The sequence below is a fragment of the Poecilia latipinna genome, unplaced genomic scaffold, assembly GCF_001443285.1.
Source record: "Poecilia latipinna isolate Pla-1442-1.1 unplaced genomic scaffold, P_latipinna-1.0 Scaffold965, whole genome shotgun sequence".
NCBI lineage: Eukaryota > Metazoa > Chordata > Actinopteri > Cyprinodontiformes > Poeciliidae > Poecilia > Poecilia latipinna.
Genome location: NW_015113581.1, coordinates 192,036 through 215,491, shown reverse-complemented (window position 1 = coordinate 215,491; position 23,456 = coordinate 192,036). Strand labels below are relative to the sequence as shown.

Genomic DNA, 23,456 nt, shown 5'->3' with positions numbered 1-23,456 from the left:
ACAGTTTTGCAGTTAAAATCATTATCATGAGAGAAGCTGCAGTCATATTTAACCTGCAAACAGTTTTCCACAGGTAATCTAATGGAAGTTGAAATATTACTGTGCAAATGAACAACACAAGACCAATATCTGGTAGGGTCCCTGAACCAATTTAAAATGGATAGGAAATTATTTCTTGGTCAGACAAATTAAAAAGTGAAAAATGGAGGCCGTGTCTACCATGTTAATGAGGCGGGGGGCCATTAAGTCTGTTATTAGTACATAGTATAATGCTCTGCATCCTTAATATGTAGCTCATTAGTGCATGTAGAATCATTAATATGCACATCTGTGTAGGTAATGTAAAACAAATTAAAAACCTCGAAACAAGATTGTGAGGTTTTCAGAGAAGGTCATCCTTTAGATCATACATAAAATACATGATCTGCAAAGATCATGCTATGTGAAGCATAAAACAAAAAGAGGAGTCCAAAACGATTATAAAGCTCAAATCTTTCTTCAGCTTCAAAATCCACATCTGTATTTCTCCTTGGTTACCAAATACTCACAATCACATGGACAGGTAATCAAGTGGAGGCTTTTTAAAGGGGATCTATTATTTAAAGTCCACATTTTGCATGTTTGTGTTCTTCCATTTGGGTTTCTACTGCTTCTAAAAACAGACTAAGAGCTTAAAAACACCACCCAGTCATTTTTTTTTACCAATATGTTGATGTTTTCTCTAGAAAATGAGAAGTTTTGTAACTGAATGTAACGTCACAAATCAGCAGGCACTGCACGTTACCTAGCAACCCCAGCGAAGCCCAGCCCATCACCTAGCAACCTCAGCGACGCTCCAGCACTTTTGTTCAGCTGCTTTTATCGCAACAGAAGACAAGTGTTCTGTTGTTGACTTACTATTCAGAAACCACTTGCTGCATTCTTGTTCGCTGTGCAGGATGCTCCACTTCTGTTTTTCAAAGATATGTATAGTTGTAGAATAATTTTGAATTATGTCAAGTTTACTAAAATATTTGCACTTGAAAGAATTCAATTGAAACAAAATGTCAAAAATAAATAAATAAAAATGAAAATAAAAACTAGTGGTGCAGCTGAAAATACAAAGTAAGACTTTGTTTTTGCCATGTGAATCCTTGTTGGTTGTCCTGGAGGCTCAACTTATGCTTTTCAAAAATGTAAGTTTGTATAATTGTGCATCTGTTTGTGAGTGTAAACGTTGATTTGCATCTTATTTGGACTTAAAGTGACAGGAGCCACTAAAACAGCTCGTTCTGAAAGAAGCTCAAAATAAGCAGAACTGATCAGACTAAAATCTCATTATCTAAGAATGATTTTGTGTTAAAAATGTGGTGAACATGTTTTGTATAGGCCATAGCTCTATCATAACCTGTTCAAGGAAGCATAATAGGTCACCTTTAAAAATTTAAAGTCAACAAATCCAAAACAAGTCAGTTAAAACAAATCTGTTACCTTATTCAAAAGACAAAAATAGCCTTCAAAAGACATAAAGGTTTTCCACATTAATGAGTTTGGATTTAATTTTTTCTTTTTGCCCCAGAGCCGCTGGAAATGCGGCTGAAGCTCCTTAATGTTTTTAACACATAAAATCTTCTTTAAGCAGTTTTATTAAACTGCAAAGCAGCAAAAGAAACGATGAAAATTTAATGCATGCACCCTGGGAGCATTAAAAAACTCTCACGCTCTCAAAAAGCCCATATCACTAATGCCAAACGATTCCTGTATCAATAATTCATCCGGCTCAGGGCTTTTGTTGTATCCTTTTAACGAGATGGAAAAGATAGAGCTGAATTCACAGTCAGGTCATAGCTGAAGTGTCAACACGATAAAATTCCCCAGAGGAGGAGGTCCTTGGGTCTACAGCAAGGTGCAACCAGTGTTTGGATCTGCTTCGATTTCTTCACATCACAGCTGATAATCTGTGCTCTTAATCTGTGCACTTTCCAATTTCCACCTCTCGAGTTCAAATCTTGGAAATCTGGTCTTTATTTAAAACCTGTGCGTTGTGTGTGCATGTTGGAAATGAGATCCACTATTAATTTTATCAGCAGCTGCAGACTACGGTAATTCCAAACAGTAATCACTCGTACATTTGGCATCATTTTAGCTCCTGAATCTCATAATCTTTTGATGTGTTTCACCTAAATCCCTGATAAAGATGTGTAAAAAGTCTTACTTTTTATATTGCAGTGCTATAATCTCATGCTTAAAAATGTCTAAAAATTCAACCTTTTATTTGATTACAATTCAACCATTGAACTTTTCCTCAATCTCTCAATTTTGTCTCTGGGGAACTACTTCTGTTTGGATTTGGGGTTATGTTCTGAATTACTATCCTGCTGACAGACCCAGTTTTGTAGTTTACTGGTAGATCACATCAGATTTTTCTCTGAAATATTCTGGTAATTTTAAGAGTTCATTCATTCTTACAGGGCTCTCAGTGCTTTTAAACCGACATGCAGTTTCTTTTGGCATAAACTCACATTTTAGTCTAATATGGTAGGTGGGTAATAATAAGCTACATTTATTCTTTCATCACTTTTAGCAAAAAATATTCTTCCAAAATATGTTATACTGCAACATACTCTCTACTTGTAACCAAATATTATTTTGAAGTGTCTTGTGAGTCTTCATGAACTGACAAATACACATAAATCTGATTTCTTCTTCTTATGTTATTTTCTATTTACAGAATCTGCTGTGACATGTGCAACACAAGAGAATATACAAAATATCTCGTCACTGGAAGCGGTTTGTGCTCTTCAAACATATAAACATTTAAGTCCAAAAAGTATTCACACTCCGTTCAGACTTATACCTAGAGTAGTCACTTAATTTGACTAATCTGTTTCTTCTAATTGGGAAAATAGTCATGCTCCAAAGTGGCCCAGACAAATATGGACAAATAAGACAATCCCAATAAGGATTTTTCCTCATATTGTTGAAATTGGAATGAATCATTTCAAACATTTTAAGTTTTAATACTGGTTACTTATCATTTTTTCACAGATACAGTAACCGTCTCATTTTCTTTCAGAAACAAACAGAAATCTAAATCTACAAGAGGTATGAATAATTTTGACCTTAACTGTGGGGACTGGTTTTACAAAGTGATCTAGAAAGGTGTCTTTCTTATGCCTGAATTAGTTATTTCAATCATTTCTACTTAATTATTTTAAAAAATAATAATAATTGAATATGAGTAATTTATACTTAAGTCTGGCTGATTAAGTATAAATATATATAAATAAAACCAACTGACAAAACTGCTGGATTTCTGTTTGGGTTGCTAGGCGACGGGCTGGGCTTGGCTGGGGTTGCTAGGTAACGGCGGAGTGCCCCTCAAATGTAACTTAACAATAAACAGATTTTTGAAACATTTTCAAAATACCAAAAAACATTAACTTATTGCCAAAAAACAACTGTGTTTTTTTAAGCAATTGGGCTGCTTTTATAAGCAGTTTAGACCAAGTGTAGTTTAATTTAATTTTTTTTCTCTTTGGGAGGAATAAAATATTTTTGAATTTTGAATTAAACTGAAATGGACGTGTAATATAACGTGCAAAATAGAAATTTTGCATAATGGGTCAACTTCACTGTTTTTCAAACATCTTTAAACATGGGTGCCCACACATTTTTCTGCATAGAGCTGACTTCCTTAAACAACAATTATAAAGAGAAAAATGAGCAAATCTAAGCAATAAGTCAGCAAACTCAGAGCATTTGTTCCAACAAAGCCACAAAACAAACCCATCAAAAGCTTTCTAAACATCCAGCTATATAAGTATATACATCATTTGCAAAAAATAACAGTTAATAGTTGTGCTTTCTTTGTGACCCAATGACAGGGATAAGATTTGTGCAACTTTGTTTAGGTGGCGTATTATTTCAAGATGGCTGTGTCAGCACTGAGCGCCTCCAGCCGTGAGAAATTAATTTCATCTTTGTCTGCAGGTCTGTACATTTTGGTCATACATTACAGCGCCTGAAGGCGATCGATATAGTTCATTAATAGATAATGTCGACGTGTCAGTCAGTTTACTCACGTTGGAGTCGAGCAGGTCGATGCTGTCCAGGCTCTTGCTCCGGTGGATGCGGCCCTTGATGCGGCGGAGTGATGGCTTACCCTGAACGGTGCTCGCGGAGGAGGCTGCTGTGACGGAGCCGGCAGTCGGGCTGGGGTGATGCCTGAGGTCAGGAAAAGACACGGTCAGGAACACAGAAAGCATGGTACTGAGGGCGCAGAGAGCCAAAAGCGAGTAGTGAGGAACATGAAGAAGAATGTCCAGTAAAAAATCACATCCAGTGGATTTAGACTGGATGTTCTCTGCAGGAGGCCAGAAATGGCGTTTAAAGAGACAGGACAGAAAATATCACTGGTTGTTCAGTCCGTCCATCCGTTCAGCCATCCATCCATCCAACCCACCAACCCACCAACCACCCATCTACCCACCCACCCATCCAACCAACCACCCAACCAACCACCCAACCAACCAACCAACCAACCAACCAACCAACCACCCAACCACCCAACCACCCAACCAACCCACCAACCAACCATTTACCCAAACATTCATCCGTCCAAACATTCAGCCAGCCAACCAACCAACCAACCAACCAACCAACCAACCAACCAACCCACCCACCCACCCATCCATCCATCCATCCATCCATCCATCCATCCATCCATCCATCCATCCATCCATCCATCCATCCATCCATCCCCACTTGTCTAATGTTAATTGGGTTGATGTTTTCCAGTGTTTTTCCTCCATGTTTTACATGTTTCAACACACCTGATTCAAATGATTGTAGTTCAATATTAACCGTCTATCAAATGAAGTCAGGAATGCTAAAGCAGCAAAACATCTTAACTTCGCAGGACTCTGTGCCTGAGGACCAGGACTGGGAAACACTGGCTAAGCTAATAGGTCCAGGAGGGAACACGGACATTCCCGTCCCTGGTGAAAGTTTCCAGAACATTCTGGGAGATCCCAACGTCTGCCCAGCCCACAAGGGATACACAGAGTCAGGCTTTGAGGAACTGATATGCACAGCAATAGGTCTGCCTGCTACTTTTGATAAAACGGACCAGATCATTAAAGCAAACTGAAATATACTCATACATATATATTTTTTTTGCCAGAGTCTGCATGAATTTATACTGCAGAATTACTCCCCACAGGAGCAACAAAACACTTTTTACATTAAAAGTATAGCTAAGCTGGACAGCTGCATTCTGAAAAACTGACACACATCTATAAATAACAGAAAAAAACTGAAGGGTTTAAAAAAATGTTACTTTAAATACTATAAAATAAATAAATACATATGTATCTCTAGTCCATATGTTTAAAGACATATGGACAAGATTTACAGACATTTTATTCTCACTGTCTGAAGTTAAATCAGACTAAACTTTTCTTGGTTAGTTAGAATTACCAAATTTATTTATAAAACTTATTGAGAACATATTTTAGAGATTTTTTTGTAACTTGTTTTGCATATTGTGTTTAAACATTTAATTTGAGCAGGAAGGCAATTTATCTTAACCCGATTTGCTTGGATTGTTTCAGTGTAATGAATATTATTAATGGCTCAGTGACTTACTGCCCTGTGTAATTAAAATAAAGGTTGACAGACACTTTACACGTCAAACATTAATCATTGGACAATTTTTTGTTAAATTAGTGTTTTATTCTCACCAGTCAGGTGTCTGAGAGACATTTAATGACATAAAATGTCAAACATTTTACCTTGTCCCTGATGTATTATGTACATACCATCTCAAGATATTAACAGAAAGAAATCATATCATATTGCAGTCAGAGGTGGGTAGTGTACCCAAAAATTTTACTAAAAGTAAAAAAAAAAATTACTCAAATAAGAGTAAAAAGGTATTGGTAAAAAGTCTGCTCAAGTAGCGACTAACTGATCAAAAATATAAGTCATATAATATTTAAAAATTACACAATTAGATGGACAAAAATATAAAGTTAAGTGGAAATTGTGGTATTTTAAGGATGAAAATAACAATATTTCATATAAGAAGCAAAATATAAAATCAGGCAAAAATAAACTGAATATAAAACTTCAGAAACTTTAATAAAAACCATAGGTTGTCTGCTGAATTTTTGGTTTAAAGATGTTAATTTTTCATTCAGTGGGTAGAAAATACACAAATTTTACTCAAGTAAAAGTAGCGACACTTCATAATAAAAGTACTCAAATAAAAGTGAAATGTATAGCGTAGCAAAAAATAGTCCTAAAAGCACATGTTTTCAAAAAAGTTACTCAAGTAAAAGTAATTAAGTAAATGTAACTAATTACTACCCAAGTCTGATCATAGTGAAATGTGGTGCTGGAAAAACTCACCTTAAAATAGATTTTGATAACTATCTCAATTGTATGCAAAGACTAAAGCAATGACATGAGGAGTATTAGCTTCAACACAAATACATTTAATTTTAAATGATGTGACATAAGCAAGTCCAATAGGATTTTACAATTTGTTGTAAGAAATGAGAAACTGCTACTATGATGAGCTGGAGAGTAAACTAACAGCTTGATTCTTATCAGAAAAAGGAACCATTTTAGTTTACGAACAAATGGATTGCTGGTAGAGTTCATTGTGTTCATTTGGTGCTGTAGTTGGCTCTCATCCAACTAAATAATAAATTAGCATTACCTAGGCTAATAGATATGCTTTTATATGCTGAGCAGCAGAGGTCTGAACACATGAAACATCATGGGAGGAAAAGATGAACAGCGATGGGGGAGAAAGAGAAAAGCACCCTCCACTTTTCTATCTGCATTAATTCAATAGTTGCCTGAGGCAGATAGAGGTGCTTACTGGCTAGAAATGCAGAGTAAAAGCCTTCAACAATACGTTTGGTCAATTACAGCTGACCTCAGATGGTTCTCATAAACAATTCAGCAAACATGACTAATGAGAAAATCGCTTGGACTGTATTACAAAGCTGCTGCAGTCCTGCGCATTCACAGACCGGTTTCTTGGATGTTGATTCTGAGGTGGATTTCAGCCAAAACACCTCAAAGGCACAACACATCGTATGCCAGCAACGCTGCCGACTCAGATATAACGTGTGCACTCAATGATTTCATCCTCTCTAACAAATATGCAGGTGTGATGCGCCTCGCTGGAGATTTGTGACACTGAAATGAAATAGAAATATGACTTCTTCACTTAAATTATTTAAAGGCTCTGTTAGGCTTTCTTGGATAAAATGCATTTGCTTCCAAATTGTGTCATTTGGAGGCCATCATGGCGGGAAGGGACAGAAGTTTGGGACAAAGACTGAGAAAGAAAATTTAACACAACTGAATGGAAATCTGTGGCATTTTATGGCTGAAACGATTATTGAAATAATCTTCAACTAATCTAGTAATTGATTAATTGTTAACTAGAGTGTACAGACTCAAAAAAACAACAACATTCAGAGCAGCAATGAAGCCAAAGTTGTACAAAACTATATACATTTTGCATTGAAGATTAAAAAAACAATCTTTGTCTGTAAATATATTTTACCCATAACTCGTGAAGTGAGATATTTTTAGCTGGTTCAAATTCTGTAAACCAAATTTCCTATAAAGCACTTTTTCCAGTCCAATTATTAATCCATTAATCCAAAAAATAATCAACAGATCAGCCCTACACTGTATTGATCTCAACTCAATAAAAAATGGCTGAGCTTGTCGCCCTTTTCTACAAATATCAAGCGTTTCTTTTCTTCTATAAAAAAGGAATTAAAGTATTTGCTTACTGGAATATCTAAAGCATTTCTGATACTGTATAAAAAAGGTTTAAGCAAACATCTACAGAACTGGTTGATTCTTTTATTCGATTAATCGATTAATCTATAACAAAAATAATAGCTAGTTGCAGCCCATATTTCTGTATCTAAATAAATATGTTTTTTTTCTAGGAGTGTTGCTATTAGCCATAGATCCAATTAAGATGCATTTCTCTTCAATTTCAATTTTCAAACAATAAAGGAACATTTTAAAAATAGAGATTATACAGATTTATGTATGCCACTGGCTTAATCAAATCCAATCAAAAGTAGAAATAAACTTTTGGGAATCAACTTAGAGTTCTGACTTTCCAACTTCCAGCAAATGAAAGGAAATCTGAGCATTACAAAAGCAAAAAACTGCATGCTTTGACTTTGCCACTTCCCATTTGTGTTTATGTATGTTAAATTATTCAAAGGCAATAGTTAGGATAATAAAATACATTTTACTTTGCTCAAACACAAAGTAAAGGAGTAAAAGAGACAATACAACATTGATTAAAACCACTAACGTAAAGTTTTGTGGTTGTACAGCTATCGTTTTATTGGGGCCTACTATAAACTGAGACTAAAGATACTGATTGTTTATTATTAATCCATAAAACCGAGTTGATTTAAAAAAGAAAATCCAAACTGTCTCTTTAATCTGCAGTCAGCAGAATGTTAGCTAAGCGCTGTACAAATATGGTGCTTCACAAAATGCACCTTGAACTTTTTCATATAACTTCAGACTACAACCATAAACCTAAATGTATTAAATTGGGATGTTAGTTTGTTGACCAACACAAAATGTACACACCCCGAATGATGTATAATAAATTTGTACTGAGCCCACTTGAGGCAATAAATGTAGAAGCTACTTTTTGCTGCAACTGCTGCTGCAAATCTATTGCAGGATATCTCTAAATTTGCACATCGAGAGATTGAAATGTCTTCTCACTTTTACAAAATAGATCAATCTCAGTGAGATTTTATTGTCAGTATCTGTGGACATTAAGTTTGAAGTTTTGTCACAGATTTTCAATTATATCTGGACATTGACTGGGCCATTTTCACACATAAATTTGCTTTTATCTACACCAGTCCATTGCAGCTCTGCCAGTACGTTCAGGACTGATGTCTGGGTGAAATGTGAATCAGTCCAAGTTATTTTTTAGCCTTTTTGCAGGATTTCTTACAGGATTGCCCTCTTTTTCAGTTCATCCATCTTCCCATCGACTTCGACCAGGTTCTCTGTTCCTGTATTCGGGAACCCCAGTTTCACTGTGGGGATGATGTGTGTTCAGGGAATACATTTTCCAACACGTGCTATACAAAATATGTCCCTTACATTTTCTTTTTTTTAAAGGTTTTATTGGCTCTAGTGGTCTTTATTTAATAGTGAATTGACAGGAAAGTGGGTGATGAGAGAAAGCGGAAGACATGCGGCAAAGGTCACTTGGCCGGGAATCGAACCTGTGACTTAACCCCTGCGCCACTTCCTTACATTTTCTGAACAAAATCATTCTTAGATAATGAGATTTTTCCCTATTTCGAGATATTTTAGCTCACTTCAAGCCCCCGCCCCCTAACTCAACGTTTGCACTCGCAAGTGAAGATGGCTGCTAACAGATGCACAATTATACAACTGTACATCTTTGAAATTCACACAAATGCAAGAAGTTCTTTCTATATGGTAAGTTAACAACAAAACACTTGTCTTTTCCAGCAGCCATTATACAGCAGCTGATCAAACATGCTGGAGTTCTGGTTGCTAGGTGACGGAGTGGGCTCTGCTGGGATTGCTATGGAAACTGCGCAGTGCCCCTGGAATGTGACTCAACAACAAGCAGATTTTTGAAACAGGTCACTTTCCAGACGCCAAAAAACATAAACTTACTCCCAAAAGAACAACTGGGTGCTTTTTGGGCTGGTTTTTCTGTATTTCCTGTTCTATTTGTTTGGTTTAACAGAGATGGTTTGTGTCTTTTGCAAGTCTTTGCTTTCAATCTCTTTATTCTTATCTCTTGACATTCACAAAGAAAGCAGAGTAATATTTCCATATATGCTAAAAGTACTGCTTTCATAAAACCGACTGAACAGCTTCCAGGTCTGCACACTTTTAAGCTCATGTCAGACCAGTGTTAATGCTGGAAATAAATTAGTCTCATCTGTGACGGCCCTGCACGCAGCCTCAGCCCTTAATCTGCTGCCTGGTTTTCCTGAGCATCTTGATCGCTCCATGGGTGGTCTCATACCAAAACAAGACTCTGTTTTTCCTCCCCGATATAAAAGGAGTGCCCTCCCTCGCCTTTTAGCATTATGTACGTGTAGCCAGGTCTTATTTTAACAGTATTACAGTTGTGAAGTTTGTCAAAATCGGTTTATTTGTTCTCCAAATTCATTTTGTTCTGTCGAAAAGTTGTTTTCTGCTGATGTTTACTCGCTATGTAACTGCTCTTGGCAGTTGGTGGTTACCGTAGCAACCAGTAACTGACAGTTTGTCCCCTTCTTTTCTTTCTGTTGCCGTCCATAACTGTACTCTGGTTTTTTACATTATATTTTAGCATACATTTTGAGCCTTAATAAATTAAACATTGACCAACATATTTGATGAGTATTGATCATTTTTATGATGGCACTCATCAAAATGTAATGCTTGTTACTGGATTTCTAAATTGTTGACTGTATGGTGTCTTTTATGTGTTTGTATTTTTATGATGTCAAGCACTTTATTGCTAAAATATGCTACACAAATAAACTTGACTGACTGATTAATGTTGTGCATTTTAAGCACAACTGTTAACTGCTCATTGGCAACCATTGCTCTGTAGTTTGTTTAGGGTTATTTATGGTATTTTATTTAATGTATGAAGGCAGAAGCTACTGAACTGATGTTAACCACCAACTTAATTTTCTCTCTTTGCTACAAAGTAATGCTTCAGTTATCAATTGTATGATCGTCTCTTAAAGTGATATATATGCATTTATTGCCATTTGTGTTGAAGATGAGGTTGGCGCCTGTTTTTCTGTTGCCGTCGGTAACAGAGGAGCAAAGCGGCTGGTTTGATGCTGACCACCAACTTCGTGTCTGTTGTGAAATCAACCTGCTGGACGTGAGACGAACAAAGAGCGGCTACGTGTGAACAAAGGAAAACCACCTGAGAAGCTAATGAAATGAGATCAATGCAGAAACCTGATGGCCAGATTACCACAACAGAGTTTAATAAGGTTGCTCACCGATAAGGCTGAGCAGAAGCCCGGCGCTAACACAAAGGGAGGGCGGGGACACATTGATCAGTTGCAGGACTTTATGCTGTCCCTCAGGCTGTCTTAGAGGAGCTATCAGCTAAGATTAGCTCAAGCAATTATGGCTGCTGCTTAATCAGCAGCTCAATACGCAATGTTATGCTTCATTCCTCCCAACTTGGCCGCTGCCAGTACCACATTTAACAGAGGGGAGCAATCCGGAGGGCTTTTCTGCAGCATAAACACTAAAACACGTAAAGAGAAATAAAGCAGAAGGGCAGCACAATAATTATTTAGGAGGAAAAGTGCATCTGAAAAACATAACAAAAGCAAAATAGACTTGTTGTAAACCCCTCGCAGGCTTGCAACAGAGTGTAAAGTTCATTGAGTTAGGTTAAAGCAACTCTTGGGCTGTGTGCAAAAAAAAGAAAAGGGAATGGGTTTTTAAGACTGCAGGCGAGAGGAACATCTGTTTGGAAAGAGCATGCCTAATTTAGAGAGCTGCTGCCGCTACTCTGCCTTTATCAAAGGCAAGCAGAGCTGCTCTGCCTCTAATGAGCGCCGCACGTGGCACACACATATAAAACCCGGTGGGTGAAAGGTGCAAGTGTTCAGGCAGAGCAGTACGTAATCTCAACGCCACACACTGTGAGGGCGGCAGCGCGAGAAGCTGCTGGGACCGTTTGACCAGACACGAAGCAGAGTTATCCCTGCAGTCAATTAAAAATGAATAAATAGCATCTAAAAAAAGGAGGAAGCTCTGTCTTTTTTCTCAATTCATGTCTTACATGCACACAAAAATATGCCTGAATGATGCAATTAGGATGTCATACATGGAGTCTTTACTCATCTGCAAAAGGGAGATGGTGAGAGATGAAAAAAATGATTTTAAAACCAAATGCGTCGATTTTGACTTGTGTAAGTCATTGTTCAAAAGAAAGCGATAAAATACAAAGAAGTGACAAAAATGTGTTTAATTTATCCATTACTTTGCCACTATCTTATGCAGGTTAGTTTCTGTAATCCTAATAAATTTAGCATTTCTTATATTTTGTATTCTGGGCTACTTTAGTGTTTAGATATGCTATGATGACTTGTTCCTGTGTTCTGGTATTCATTTTGTCATTCCCCACTCAGTCCCTTCAGCTCTTTAACTTCCAGCTTTCCAGTTAATCAGACTCACCTGATTCACATCAAGTAATCAACATTACAGGTAATTAACTCATTGTCTTCATCCACATCTGTGCCAACAACTTCCAGTGAAAACACCTATATCAGGGGTGTGTCCAAACATTTTGCACTGAGGGCCAAAATGCCAAAGCTGAAAGTGTTCAGGGGTCAAATTTTTCCTGGTTTTCCCAATTAAAAAAATTCCTGCACAGCAATAAGTAAAATAATATTTTACATTTGCCTGTAAGAAATATTTTCTTCTACAACTTTTCTTTTGCTTAGCCAAATATAATGGATGGGTGTGCCAAAGTCTGTTTTAGAGTAAAATATTAAAATAAAAGACTAACTAAAAGAAAATTTTATGTTGTACTGAACATTTTCCTTCTAAGAAGATATAAACTCGCCACAGAAAATAGAAATCCAAAGATGGCCAAATCTGTGCCATTCTTGAGCTGTGGTCAGGGGCCACACAAAATTAATCCAAGAACCACAAATGGCCCCTGTGCCACACTTTGGACACCCCTGACTGATATCTTTTGGTTTTACTGCACTCTAAAACCAATCAGGATCCTTCTGGGGAAAAATGTAAAATGCTAGTTTTTAATTTCTTGCAGAGAGAAGATAAAGGATTCCTTCAGATATTTAGATGTTTTCATCAGTTTTGTCCTCTACAAACTGTTACAAAGTGTGAGTTTATGCTGCGTTTGATGCAGACGCCAGTTTATAGTCGACCGTTTGTTTGCCCCCAGGCTGTGCCTCAGTTACAGGGCCTCTCTACCCACTGACCTCTGGAAATCCACACCAATCACACATGACCTCGGTGTACAAGTCAACATCACAGCACATTCATGTCATCACACTCCCTCTGGGTTTTTGCCAAATTTGCTTGTATCGTGCGAGGACTGGTGACTTAAGAGCAATAATGTTTCAGCTGCTCTCTCACTCGGGATGTGAGAGGGTTTTACAGGAAAGAAAAAGCAGATCGTTGATTAAAAAGTTTGGATCTTGCTCTGGCCGAGTGATAAGAACTGTCCGTTCTGATAAACTCCATTGTGATGAATCAAAGAAATTTTTTTTTTAAATTTGCAATATTTAGCAACAGTTTGGCAGTTATAGTTTGTCACAATTAGTATGGTTCTGGGTGAATTCCACCTGTCAACCATTTCTGATCACACCATTTTTACCCCATCATACTTTCATTTCTTATGCTCAATTAAATTTTTTCATAAATTTAGGGGGGGGGGAATGTATAACTCCTATATGTAGATTTAAATGTATATTAGTTCCACTGATTGCCAGTTGACAGGTGAAATAAGAAACTAAGCTCCCAGATTGAATCTACATAACCACAAGTAACCCACAGCCAGTTGATAATTTTCTAGATTATAGAAAATTATTTTAAATTATTGCTTATCAAAGCAGGTAAATGAGGAACATTAGGGAACGAAGTGTTCCCCAGTGGAGAAAAGAAACGACTATCGGTGCAAAATGTCCTGTAGCTGACTGAAAAAAAGGAAAGTACAAAATGGTGAAGGGGTGAAATATACAGCCTCTGTATTTACATTAAACCAGACTGACACGACTAGATACACCGTATGAAACCTTGAACAGGTTAGGATTGGTCTGTGAGATATAAAGAACGTGGTTTTTTTTTTTTACAGTTTTGCACAAAATCATTCTGACATAATGAGATTCTACTTAGTTTTGCCTATTTTGAGCTCCTTTCAGAGTGTCTTATGTGGAGAATTATTCTGTCTTTATGCCGAGTTCTTGATGTATGAGGTTAAAGAAGAGTCAGTGAGTTCATGAATTCCATTCATTAATACTAAACTACAGCTGGTCCATCATGACCTGCCACCTATAGGAGGTAACAGACAAAATGGCACCCCAGAAGAGTTTGTGATCTCCTTTGTCAGCCTCTATCTAAGTTACGCCCCAAAGAGGGCGTTCCCTAGCGTGTCCTTTCCTCTACACATAGCTCTCATTTGCATTTCCTAACGTGTCCTTTCCTCGAGCTTTAGCTTAGCAACCAGCTAAAAGAGATAGAAGGAAAACACAGAATTATTTACTCTCAACACTTGTTACTTTAAATCTAAATAAGAATAAGTTCCTGCTGGCTGCAGCGTGAAAATGGCTGCAAATGGCTGCGCAGTTATACAGCTGTACATCTTTGAAAAGCAAAAGCGGAGCGTCCTGCACAACCAACAAGAATGTAGCAAGTTGTTTCTGATTGGTTAAGTCAACAACCAAACACTTGTCTATTCCAGCAGCCATTGTAGAGCACATAGAGCAGTAAAACCAGCTGACAAACATGCCGGAGCTCAGCTTGGGTTGCTAGGTTACTGGCTGGGTTGCTGATTCTGAAGATTTTTGAAGCTGCTCCTCTTACAGACAGCGGAAAACATGAACCTGCTTAAAAACGATTTGTTTTTTTTAAGCTCTTAGAAACTGCTCTTAGAGAAGTACAAAAACATGCAAAATGTGAATTCTGAATAATCCCCCTTTAACAAATGTGTAATGCATTTCTCCACACACAGTATGAAACAAAACACCAGTTAAGGATTTGTTTTTTAAAGCCTCATGCAAGATGTATCCTCAAATACCTCTGACCAGGGTCTCAGCTCTTCACTCAACCTATTAAAAGTTTTCTACTTAACAAGCTTGGCCCTTTTGTATTAGTACATTGCTGATGAAACAAAACAGCCTCTTTGACAATAAGCTTGATTATGGAGATGGAAGACTGAAAACAACAATAAGAGCTGACACATGAAAGGAGCCCCCAGTTTCTGTGAAACCCCTCATCTTCTTCTCAAAGGGCAATTAGGCTAATAAGACGACGACTAAAGAATATGATCAGCCAAGGAGACTGAAAGCTAATAAGCTGCATGTGATAAGCCTCTGACCCCCTGCTGAGGTTACAGCAACATTTTGACTTCAGTGCCATCACAGCGTTGAGTTTTTTAAAGGAGATGGTGATCAGAATTTACACTAAACCTATAAATCTTAAATTATTCACACATTTCTAGTTTGGTTATGTATACGTCTCCTTTAATCTTTCACAGTTTACAAATTCTTCCGTTTAAAAATAAAATGGATGTTTGGTTGAAGATTGAAGCTTCATTGTCGGTTCTATTTTTACTGAGACTGAACATTTTAAATATACAGAGTGGAAAAATTCCACATAAAAAAAGAAGCTGATATGTTTAAAACTTAATTATACAGATAATAAAATAAACATTGTATTTGAAACTTCTCAGATTATGTCTCGATATTCTTTTTAATTGAATGCCGAGAAAATACATTAGAAGGTATGGGGTTAGCTTGGTTATCGAGCAATTTGGCAAATCCAACTATAAAATTGATAAGTTGAGTTTGATCTGAAATGAGAGTTGGCCATAAGTTTGCAAGCGGCTGATATGCAACCCACTGTAGAGACCGTGTTTCATTTCATATCGTATGAATCCAGATTAGATGGTCCAAGAAGCTGAAACTAACAGCTAATCAGCTGAACCAGTGCAGCTCTATACTGTCCTGCATGACTCTAATCTCAAAACATCTTACATGCTCATTTTAACAGCATTTAAGAATCTTTAAAGGTGAACTATTGTTTTTTCTTTAACATATTAGAAAAACTCTATGGTTTATATGAAACATGTTCGTTACATTTTTTGCACAAGATTATTTTTAATCCGCTGAGTTCTGCCGATTTTGAGCTGCTTTCCGAATGAGCTGTTTTAGGGCGTCTTGTCACTTTAAATCCAAATAAGGTGCTGCTGGCCATGCCCCCCCTTTTCAGCATTTGCATTACCTAAAAATGGTTGAAACAGATACGCTATTATAAAACTGTGCATCTTTGAAAAGCAGAAGTGGAGCCTCCTGCACAAACAACAAGAAGGCAACAAGTTGTTTCTGGATGGTAAGCCAAAAACAACTTGTCTTTTCCAGCAGCCATTGTAGTGCATACATTGGTAAAATCAGCTGACCAAAAGTCCAGGAGCTCTGCTTGGGTTGCTAGGTAACAGCGCAGCACCTGTTGATTGTGACTTAACAATTGGGAGGTTTTTGAAATGCCTCATTTTCCAGACACCAATAAAGCATCTTATTGCCAAAGGTGGCTTTAGAAGCAGTTGTGAACAAAATGGAAGCATAAAAACATGCAAATTGTGAATTTTCATAATAGGTCCCCTTAAGTTGTCACCGACTTCTTTGCATTTACAAAGAAGCAAATTATTTTCTTTCAGGGTCAGGTAATGTCTCCTCTTAGCCTTTTGTACCGCCGTTTTTTTTTTTTGGGTTGTTCAACCCTAGACTTTTTTGGGTAGAAAAAAAGATGGGACATTCTGTACTGAGCATTCATCCTTACAGGAGGACGTTTTGTACCCACTCTGACAACCAATGAATTGAAGCTATTTTCTAAAATCTACTAAAATTAAGTGTATCTATGTGTCTCCAGTAAATAACACCTAACTGGAGAACGTTACAGAGAATTGTTCAGCTACAGTCAACAGAAGATCAGTAATCGTACATTCAGGGGCAGTTCTAGACCAAAAGTACCAGGACGGGGTCAGTGTGATTTCATGGGGCACCAAACTAAATAATGAAAAATTAAAACAAACAAAAAAAATTTTTTATCGTTTAATTTATCAAGTAATCCACAAAGCCAAAGCTACTTGTGGGTCTGCAGCTACGGTTTGTAGATCCCTGATGAAAACTGAGAAACAAGCTAAAAGTGCAACACCTTAATGTGAGATTTAAGCATTTGAGTTACTATTTTTTTCATAACTTGTGAAAGTACTTAACTACAAAGGTTGAGTAACTATTACATAACTGTTTAGGCCTAATGGGTCTAAACAGAGGAGCATTCTGCATGTATAAAACAGTTGTGCAAATTAACAAGCTGTTATTTTTACAGGAAATGGAAGTAGGAAGTGATGCACCACCAATGATTTTCCAGAGTGAAGGAGCTTCTCTAACATTTGCCAAGATCAAAACAGTCTTGGAAAACCTCAGTGGTTTATGCAAAATCTACTTTATGAACCTTTAAATCGTCACCATGATGTGTTAGATGGTAACAAAGAGAATTACAGAGAACAGAGATGAGTTACAAGGGAACTAAGGGATGGAGGCAGTCCGCCACCAATTATCTTCCTGTGTGAAACATGAACTGAGCATGTAAAATATTTCCTATCCTACCCATCACTCTGATGTAAAACAAAATATACAAAAACAAAATTATTATAGAAATGTAAGTGACATTTAATTTTGTCTTCACTGCCTTACTTTTAATCAAACTGCTACTCTTAATGGACCATGTTCTGATTGTTGATTTTTTGGGGGAGGGTTTGTTAAATAACTGACCGTTGGAGACAACGGTGAAAACCTGCTGTGATGTTTCAGAGATCCAGATTGGTTTCTGCATCCTGGACGACTTGTTCTGGATTTAAACTCAACGAAGGTAACAAGACACTTAGAAACTAGAAACTCATAGCAGAACCGCACTTCAAAAATCCTGAGCTACTTTTTAAGGGTTAGTAAAGGAACATTAAGTACTAGATTCTGGTTTAGTTTTTACTGGAGGTTCCCATCTTTTGACTACTTGTGCTTTTTAGCTCTACGTTACATGTGTCAAACTCAAGGCCTGGGAGCCAAACTCGGTCTGCCACAGCTTTTTATGTGGCCCTCTAGATTCAAATCAGCAAATTACATCCTTCAATCCCTCCATTTGTTTTGCACAAATTCATGCAAAATCAATAGATCCCTGCAGTTTTTCATGCTAATGAATAACTGAGTTTATTGAAAATTTTATGCAAAATTAGTCAAAATTTGGGGTTTAAGTGATGCTATGCCACCTGCAGGTGGCAGTATTTTTTACTCTTACCACACTTCTTCCTCAGCCTTACTTGATGTTAAGCTATAGTCTGTGATCAATACAGAGTAACAAAAAGTCACATTTAACGTCATACATAAGCACAAAATTTCTTGCAAATATGTCTAAATTTGCATCACAAAATCCGTGATTTTAATTGCAAAAAGTCCCCCCAAAAATCACAAAATTCTGAAAGGACTTGTTAATTAATTTTAAGATCTTATCTATATCTATTTATTAATATTTGAACAGTTTATTAATGGTTTTCAGCAATACATTCTGGCACAAACAGCCTTTGCGGACATTCATGGCAAAAAAATTAACATGATCATTAGTTAGCTGATATTTATCTTGTAAAAAGCTGATGCTAAAATTTCCACTAAAGATAGTCCAAACCCAATAGATAGTCACTATTGGGTTTGGGTTTTAGATGTGATGATAACTGTAAAGCTTCTCATACAATGAAGCCATGTCTAAGAGATCTTTGTGTAAATCACTATCAGGGCGCTGCTGAGTCCTAATTAACTGCCTTTGCTTTCAAACTAATCCAGCTATAATTAGGGATCCGGTGTCACACACGTCGCGGCAATCCGCTTTACAGTGAAGAAGAGGAATAAGAGGGGAAAGCTGCCTCGAAGTAAACAAACAGACAAGGCCACAGAAGCAAAGTGAAAGGTGGAGACTGCACTAAAAGTGGAGTAATGAGGACACTGGTGTGGTGGACAGACAGGACACAAACACATGCTGGAGGCAGAGAGATGTTTATTACGGACACAGAAATGAGAAGATGATGTTTCATGCTTTAGTTTTTATTAATCAGTCACAGAGGAGAGGGGGAGAAGCAGGAAGAGGGCTGGACACATGAAGTTATGAGGAGAGGAAACAATGAATGAGGCCATGGCTTCACCCCTACTACATCCAACTTTATAAACTGACGGCGAGCACTCATGCACAAGCACACGGCGTAGGTGTGATGGTTGCAACACGGTGCAGCAGGCTGGCTGCAGTGCCTGATACGAGTATTATGTCACTCCACAGAATGAGCCGGCTACATTTTTCTTTTTTTCTCGGCTCACCGTATTTTGACAGACGTAAAGGCGGCGAACAACACCGCCAACTCCACCTACCCTCCAACCAAACCTGCATCATCATCATCATCATCCTGATCCGCACCAAGATTCATCATACTCACCACATTCGCTTCCTGGGTGGAAGACAATGTTCTTTGTTGACAGCGGTCACCCCCAGAGCCAGCTGCATAACAGTAATGTATTTCTGGTAATTCACCATGGTACTGTCCACCGCTACTAAAAATCCAACCCAAAGAAAAGCGCAGGTGATCATATATTTCTCTATTCCTCCTTGGCATCCGCCTCCGCTGCGTCTTCCGCGCTCAGCATCACAACGCCATTTCCAGCGCTGAAGGACTGACAGTGAAAACACTCCCCAAGGAGCTGAGCGAAAGGTGCCGTACCGCTGCGACCCATGTCTGCAATGACACGCTGGCCGGGCTCTAGCGCTCGCAACCGGACCGCCGATCCATTCGATTGGTTATTTATCAGCGTGCTGTTGAGGGGTGTTTTTTTTTTTTTTTTGTAATATATATTTTTATATATATTTATATAAAAAATAATGCACACGGTCGGGATTTGGACATTATCTCCTTCCTCCTGCCTCCTCCCTCCCTCCTAGCCAAGGTTGGAAACACTCTCTTAAAAACGCTGCAGCGTCCAGGCGTTCGCGCGCGCGCGTGGGTGCGTGGAGGTGGAGGAAGGGGGGGGGATGCGCGTGCACGCGTGTGTCTGTGCGTGTGTGTACAGTGTAGTCAGAAGGGAGGAGGAGGAGGAGGAGCGAGGAAGAGAGGGAGGTTGTTTGGAGTCGCTCAGAGATGCTGTACTAGCTGTTCGGGAAGCCCAAAGTTTGCCTAAATAAATTACACCTCGCCTCTCCGTTGGAGAAAGCGGAGACGCTTTGGTGTTATGCAATAGTTCCCGGAAGCAGGGGAAGCTGCGACAGGGGCGTAGCTAGAAACTGAGAGCTCCCTGAGCACCTTGGTCCCCTCTGTGTGAGGGAATACCAGGGCCAGTTGGAGAAAAATTAAATTAAGGAAGAAGGTTTTTTTTTGTGTGTTGGTGTTGCAGTCATTGCAAGATTAAAGCTGAAATAACTAAATTAAGAAAATACATTTATATATCTATTTGTAATTTGTTATTACACAACACCAATGACAGCAAAATAATGCAAATATTTTGTTGTGTTTGCAAGGTCCAATCCAAAGGAAAGAGTTGTGTTGTAAACCAGTTACATTCAGTCAATTACATTTACTTGAGTAATGTTTTTTTTAATCTACTTTTAGGAGTATTTTTACAATGCTGTACTTTTTAATTTTACTTGAGTAATTTTATTATGAAGTATTGCTACTCTTACTTGAGTAATACTTCAGAATTTTCTACCCATTGAATGAAAAACAAACATGTTTTAACCAAAAATTCACCAGACACATGTGTACCTGCAGTTTTTGTTAAAGCTTCACATTGAAAGAAAATTTTATTTTGTTTTTTCTGCTTTCTTGTAATTTAGATATTGTGCCAATTCCTGCATATTTACACTGCCAGGAATTGTAGTAATGTTGATTAACATGTGCTGTTCTAATCAAATAAATTAAATTAAACATGTTTTGGTGAAACTTTAGAGAAATGCAATTAAAATCACTTCCATGTAAACACGAACTGAAAAATACATTTAGAAACAATGACGTCAAACTTGTAACCTGTATTCAGCTGCGCAAAGCAGATGAATACAGGCAAAACAGACTTTTTATAAAAGTTATGTACTACTGTAGCTTTAAAGAAAAGTAGGAAACATTTATGCCATCAGCCTAAATACTGCATAGTTTCCAGTGATATTTGACTTTTCATTCCACCGAAGTGTAAATGCATTTTTTTCCAGATACACAACGAAAAACCTTTTTGTTTGGGAGTAACGCCATAATGTCAAGATTAAAGTGCAAGTGTACAAAACCAATCTAAACCTGGTGCAAAGACTGTATATAAATGAGCGACTTTCTTCTTTAACGTCGTCTTTAACAAGGAAGCGTCCTGTGAAATAACAGCAGTTTCAGCATGCTATCTTTATTATCAAGATTTTATTTTTAACATTTCAACTCAGTTTTCTAATGGAAAAACCACAAAAATAATAAAAAATACAATTAAAAAACACCAAGAAAAAATACCCTAACTCTGCTTCTTAGCTATCAGACATTAGATAAATACTATTTATATTAAAGCAGAAAAACCTCCTAACATTAAATATAGCTGAAATTGTTAATTCTGGGCTATAGATTTGCAGTTTCAGTAGCTATTTGGGTGTATTTTCTCCACATACCCCATGTATACACACATTATGTATATTTTATATTCCCCTCTCACCCTCCGTGGGTGGTCTCTTTCATCCTCTGAGCTTGGGTCCTCTACCAGAGGCCTGGGAGCTTGAGGGTTCTCCTCCAGTATCTTGGCTGTGCCTAGAACTGCACATTTCTGGACTGAGATGTCTGATGTTGTTCCTGGGATCTGTTTGAGCCACTGCTCCAGTTTGGGGGTGACTGCCCCAAGGGCCCCAATGACCACAGGCACCACTGTGGTCTTCACCTTCCAGGCCTTCTCCAGTTCCTCTCTGAGGCCCTGGTATTTCTCCAGTTTCTCATGCTCCTTTTTCCTGACTAACATTGATAAAATATTTGAGCATTTCCACACGCGCCAAACTAGTGTTAAGGTTTATTTCTGCAGCGCTGCTCGGTGGTGTTGTGGTTGTCAACGTTGCCTCACAGCAGCAACATTTCTGCTATAAATCTGAGCTGTCCTCTCCTTTATCGGTTGCTTCCACACATCGAGGCCTGCGCGGATTACTTTACGTTACTCCCATCTTCTTCTTTCCTCTGTTTTGTTTATACTTTCAGAAGTCTAACCTTAGGAGTTGCTGTTTACACAATCAAACTTTACAAGTTTACATTAGTGACATTTACAAGTGTTATTCCTAGGGCGACTGCACTACCCTTATATATGCTGCCAATGGCGACAACTGCCTCATACGGACAGGCGATTAGGCATCGTTCAGAAACACCGAACAGCTGCTTTACAGACAGTTCTCCTCTTGCTAGCGAATTTCTAACTCGGAGGAAAAAAAGAGAACCATAAAAAAGCAGATCTATAAACACATACAGGGCCTGCAGGGCGGACACAGAAGAGGAGCAGACTGCTGAAGCTGTGAGTTTCCTACGATTTGGCAAGACAAAACTGAAACCAAAGCTATTAAACCTTTCACAACTTCATGCTGAGTTAGCCTTTACTTTTTAGTTTCCTAAGATTTACTTAATTCATTTTGAGCTTTAAATGAACATGTCGACATAAACAAAAATTTTGAGTGAAGAGGAGCAGCTTGAAGAAAAAAGTCAATTTGCTGAACTGTAAGCGACTAAGCACCAACTAACCATCCATTCAGATACAGCTTTAAACACAAAACAGGCAAAATGTATATATTAAAAAATATTTTACATATATATACTTCATTATACCTTAAAATATTAAATTGATCCTTTCTCCTATAAAGTTCCATTTATTTATATATATATGTTGCTTTTTTAAAGAAAAATCTTCTGACCCTCTCAAATTATAATTTATATCTGTTAGAAATATTCTGTTATCACTTTTACAGTAGTATTTAGTTTGTTTTTTTTATTTAAAGTGTTTTGGCTTTCTACTGTGTGTGTGTGAGCTAATATTAGGGCGAAACCTGTGTCTTCCCATTATTTACAAGAATGTCTTTGTAACATGACTAACAGGAATCAAGGTTCCTTTAGACGAAACTTGCTTTTCCCTCAACCTTGAGTCCTTATCTACCGGAATATTCCTCACTTGTGAAACTGCCTGTGTGCAGAAGTAGTTTTTGCAATATCTCTTTTATTTTTATTTATCTTTTCACTTTTATTTATTACAAACAGGTTTTAAAAAAACAAGAGAACAAGAAATCAGGGGAGAGAGAAATAAATTATTTGTTTACCAAGAAGTGAACACTTATTTAATTCAATACATCTTAATAAATTTTTAGAATTTTTTATTTTTTTTTGCAAATGTGCTGGTATGATACTATTCTGTATTTTAAACATAACTTGCAGAATATAAATAATGCACCAAATTGTGAGATTTCATTAATATTAAGTTGAAGAATGCTGGATTTGTTGGATCTCTGCAGGGTTTTCTGTTTATAAATAAATATATATATATATATATATATATATATATATATATATATATATATATATTTTTTGTTTTTCTCTCTCTCTGTGTTTTTTTGTTTTTATTTCT

The 23,456-nt window shown here is 37.4% G+C and overlaps 1 protein-coding gene across 1 annotated transcript in view; it reads right to left on the bottom strand.

Annotated features, from left to right (window-relative positions):
- Nucleotides 1-3,940: 3,940 nt before the first annotated feature.
- Nucleotides 3,941-23,456, bottom strand: part of tjp1b (tight junction protein 1b) — a 39,863-nt gene continuing 20,347 nt past the window's right edge. The window contains exon 3 of the mRNA XM_015049911.1: nucleotides 3,941-4,206. Coding sequence (XP_014905397.1) covers nucleotides 3,957-4,206 — 250 coding nt within the window. The 3' untranslated portion in view covers nucleotides 3,941-3,956. The remainder of the gene's footprint in view (nucleotides 4,207-23,456) is intronic.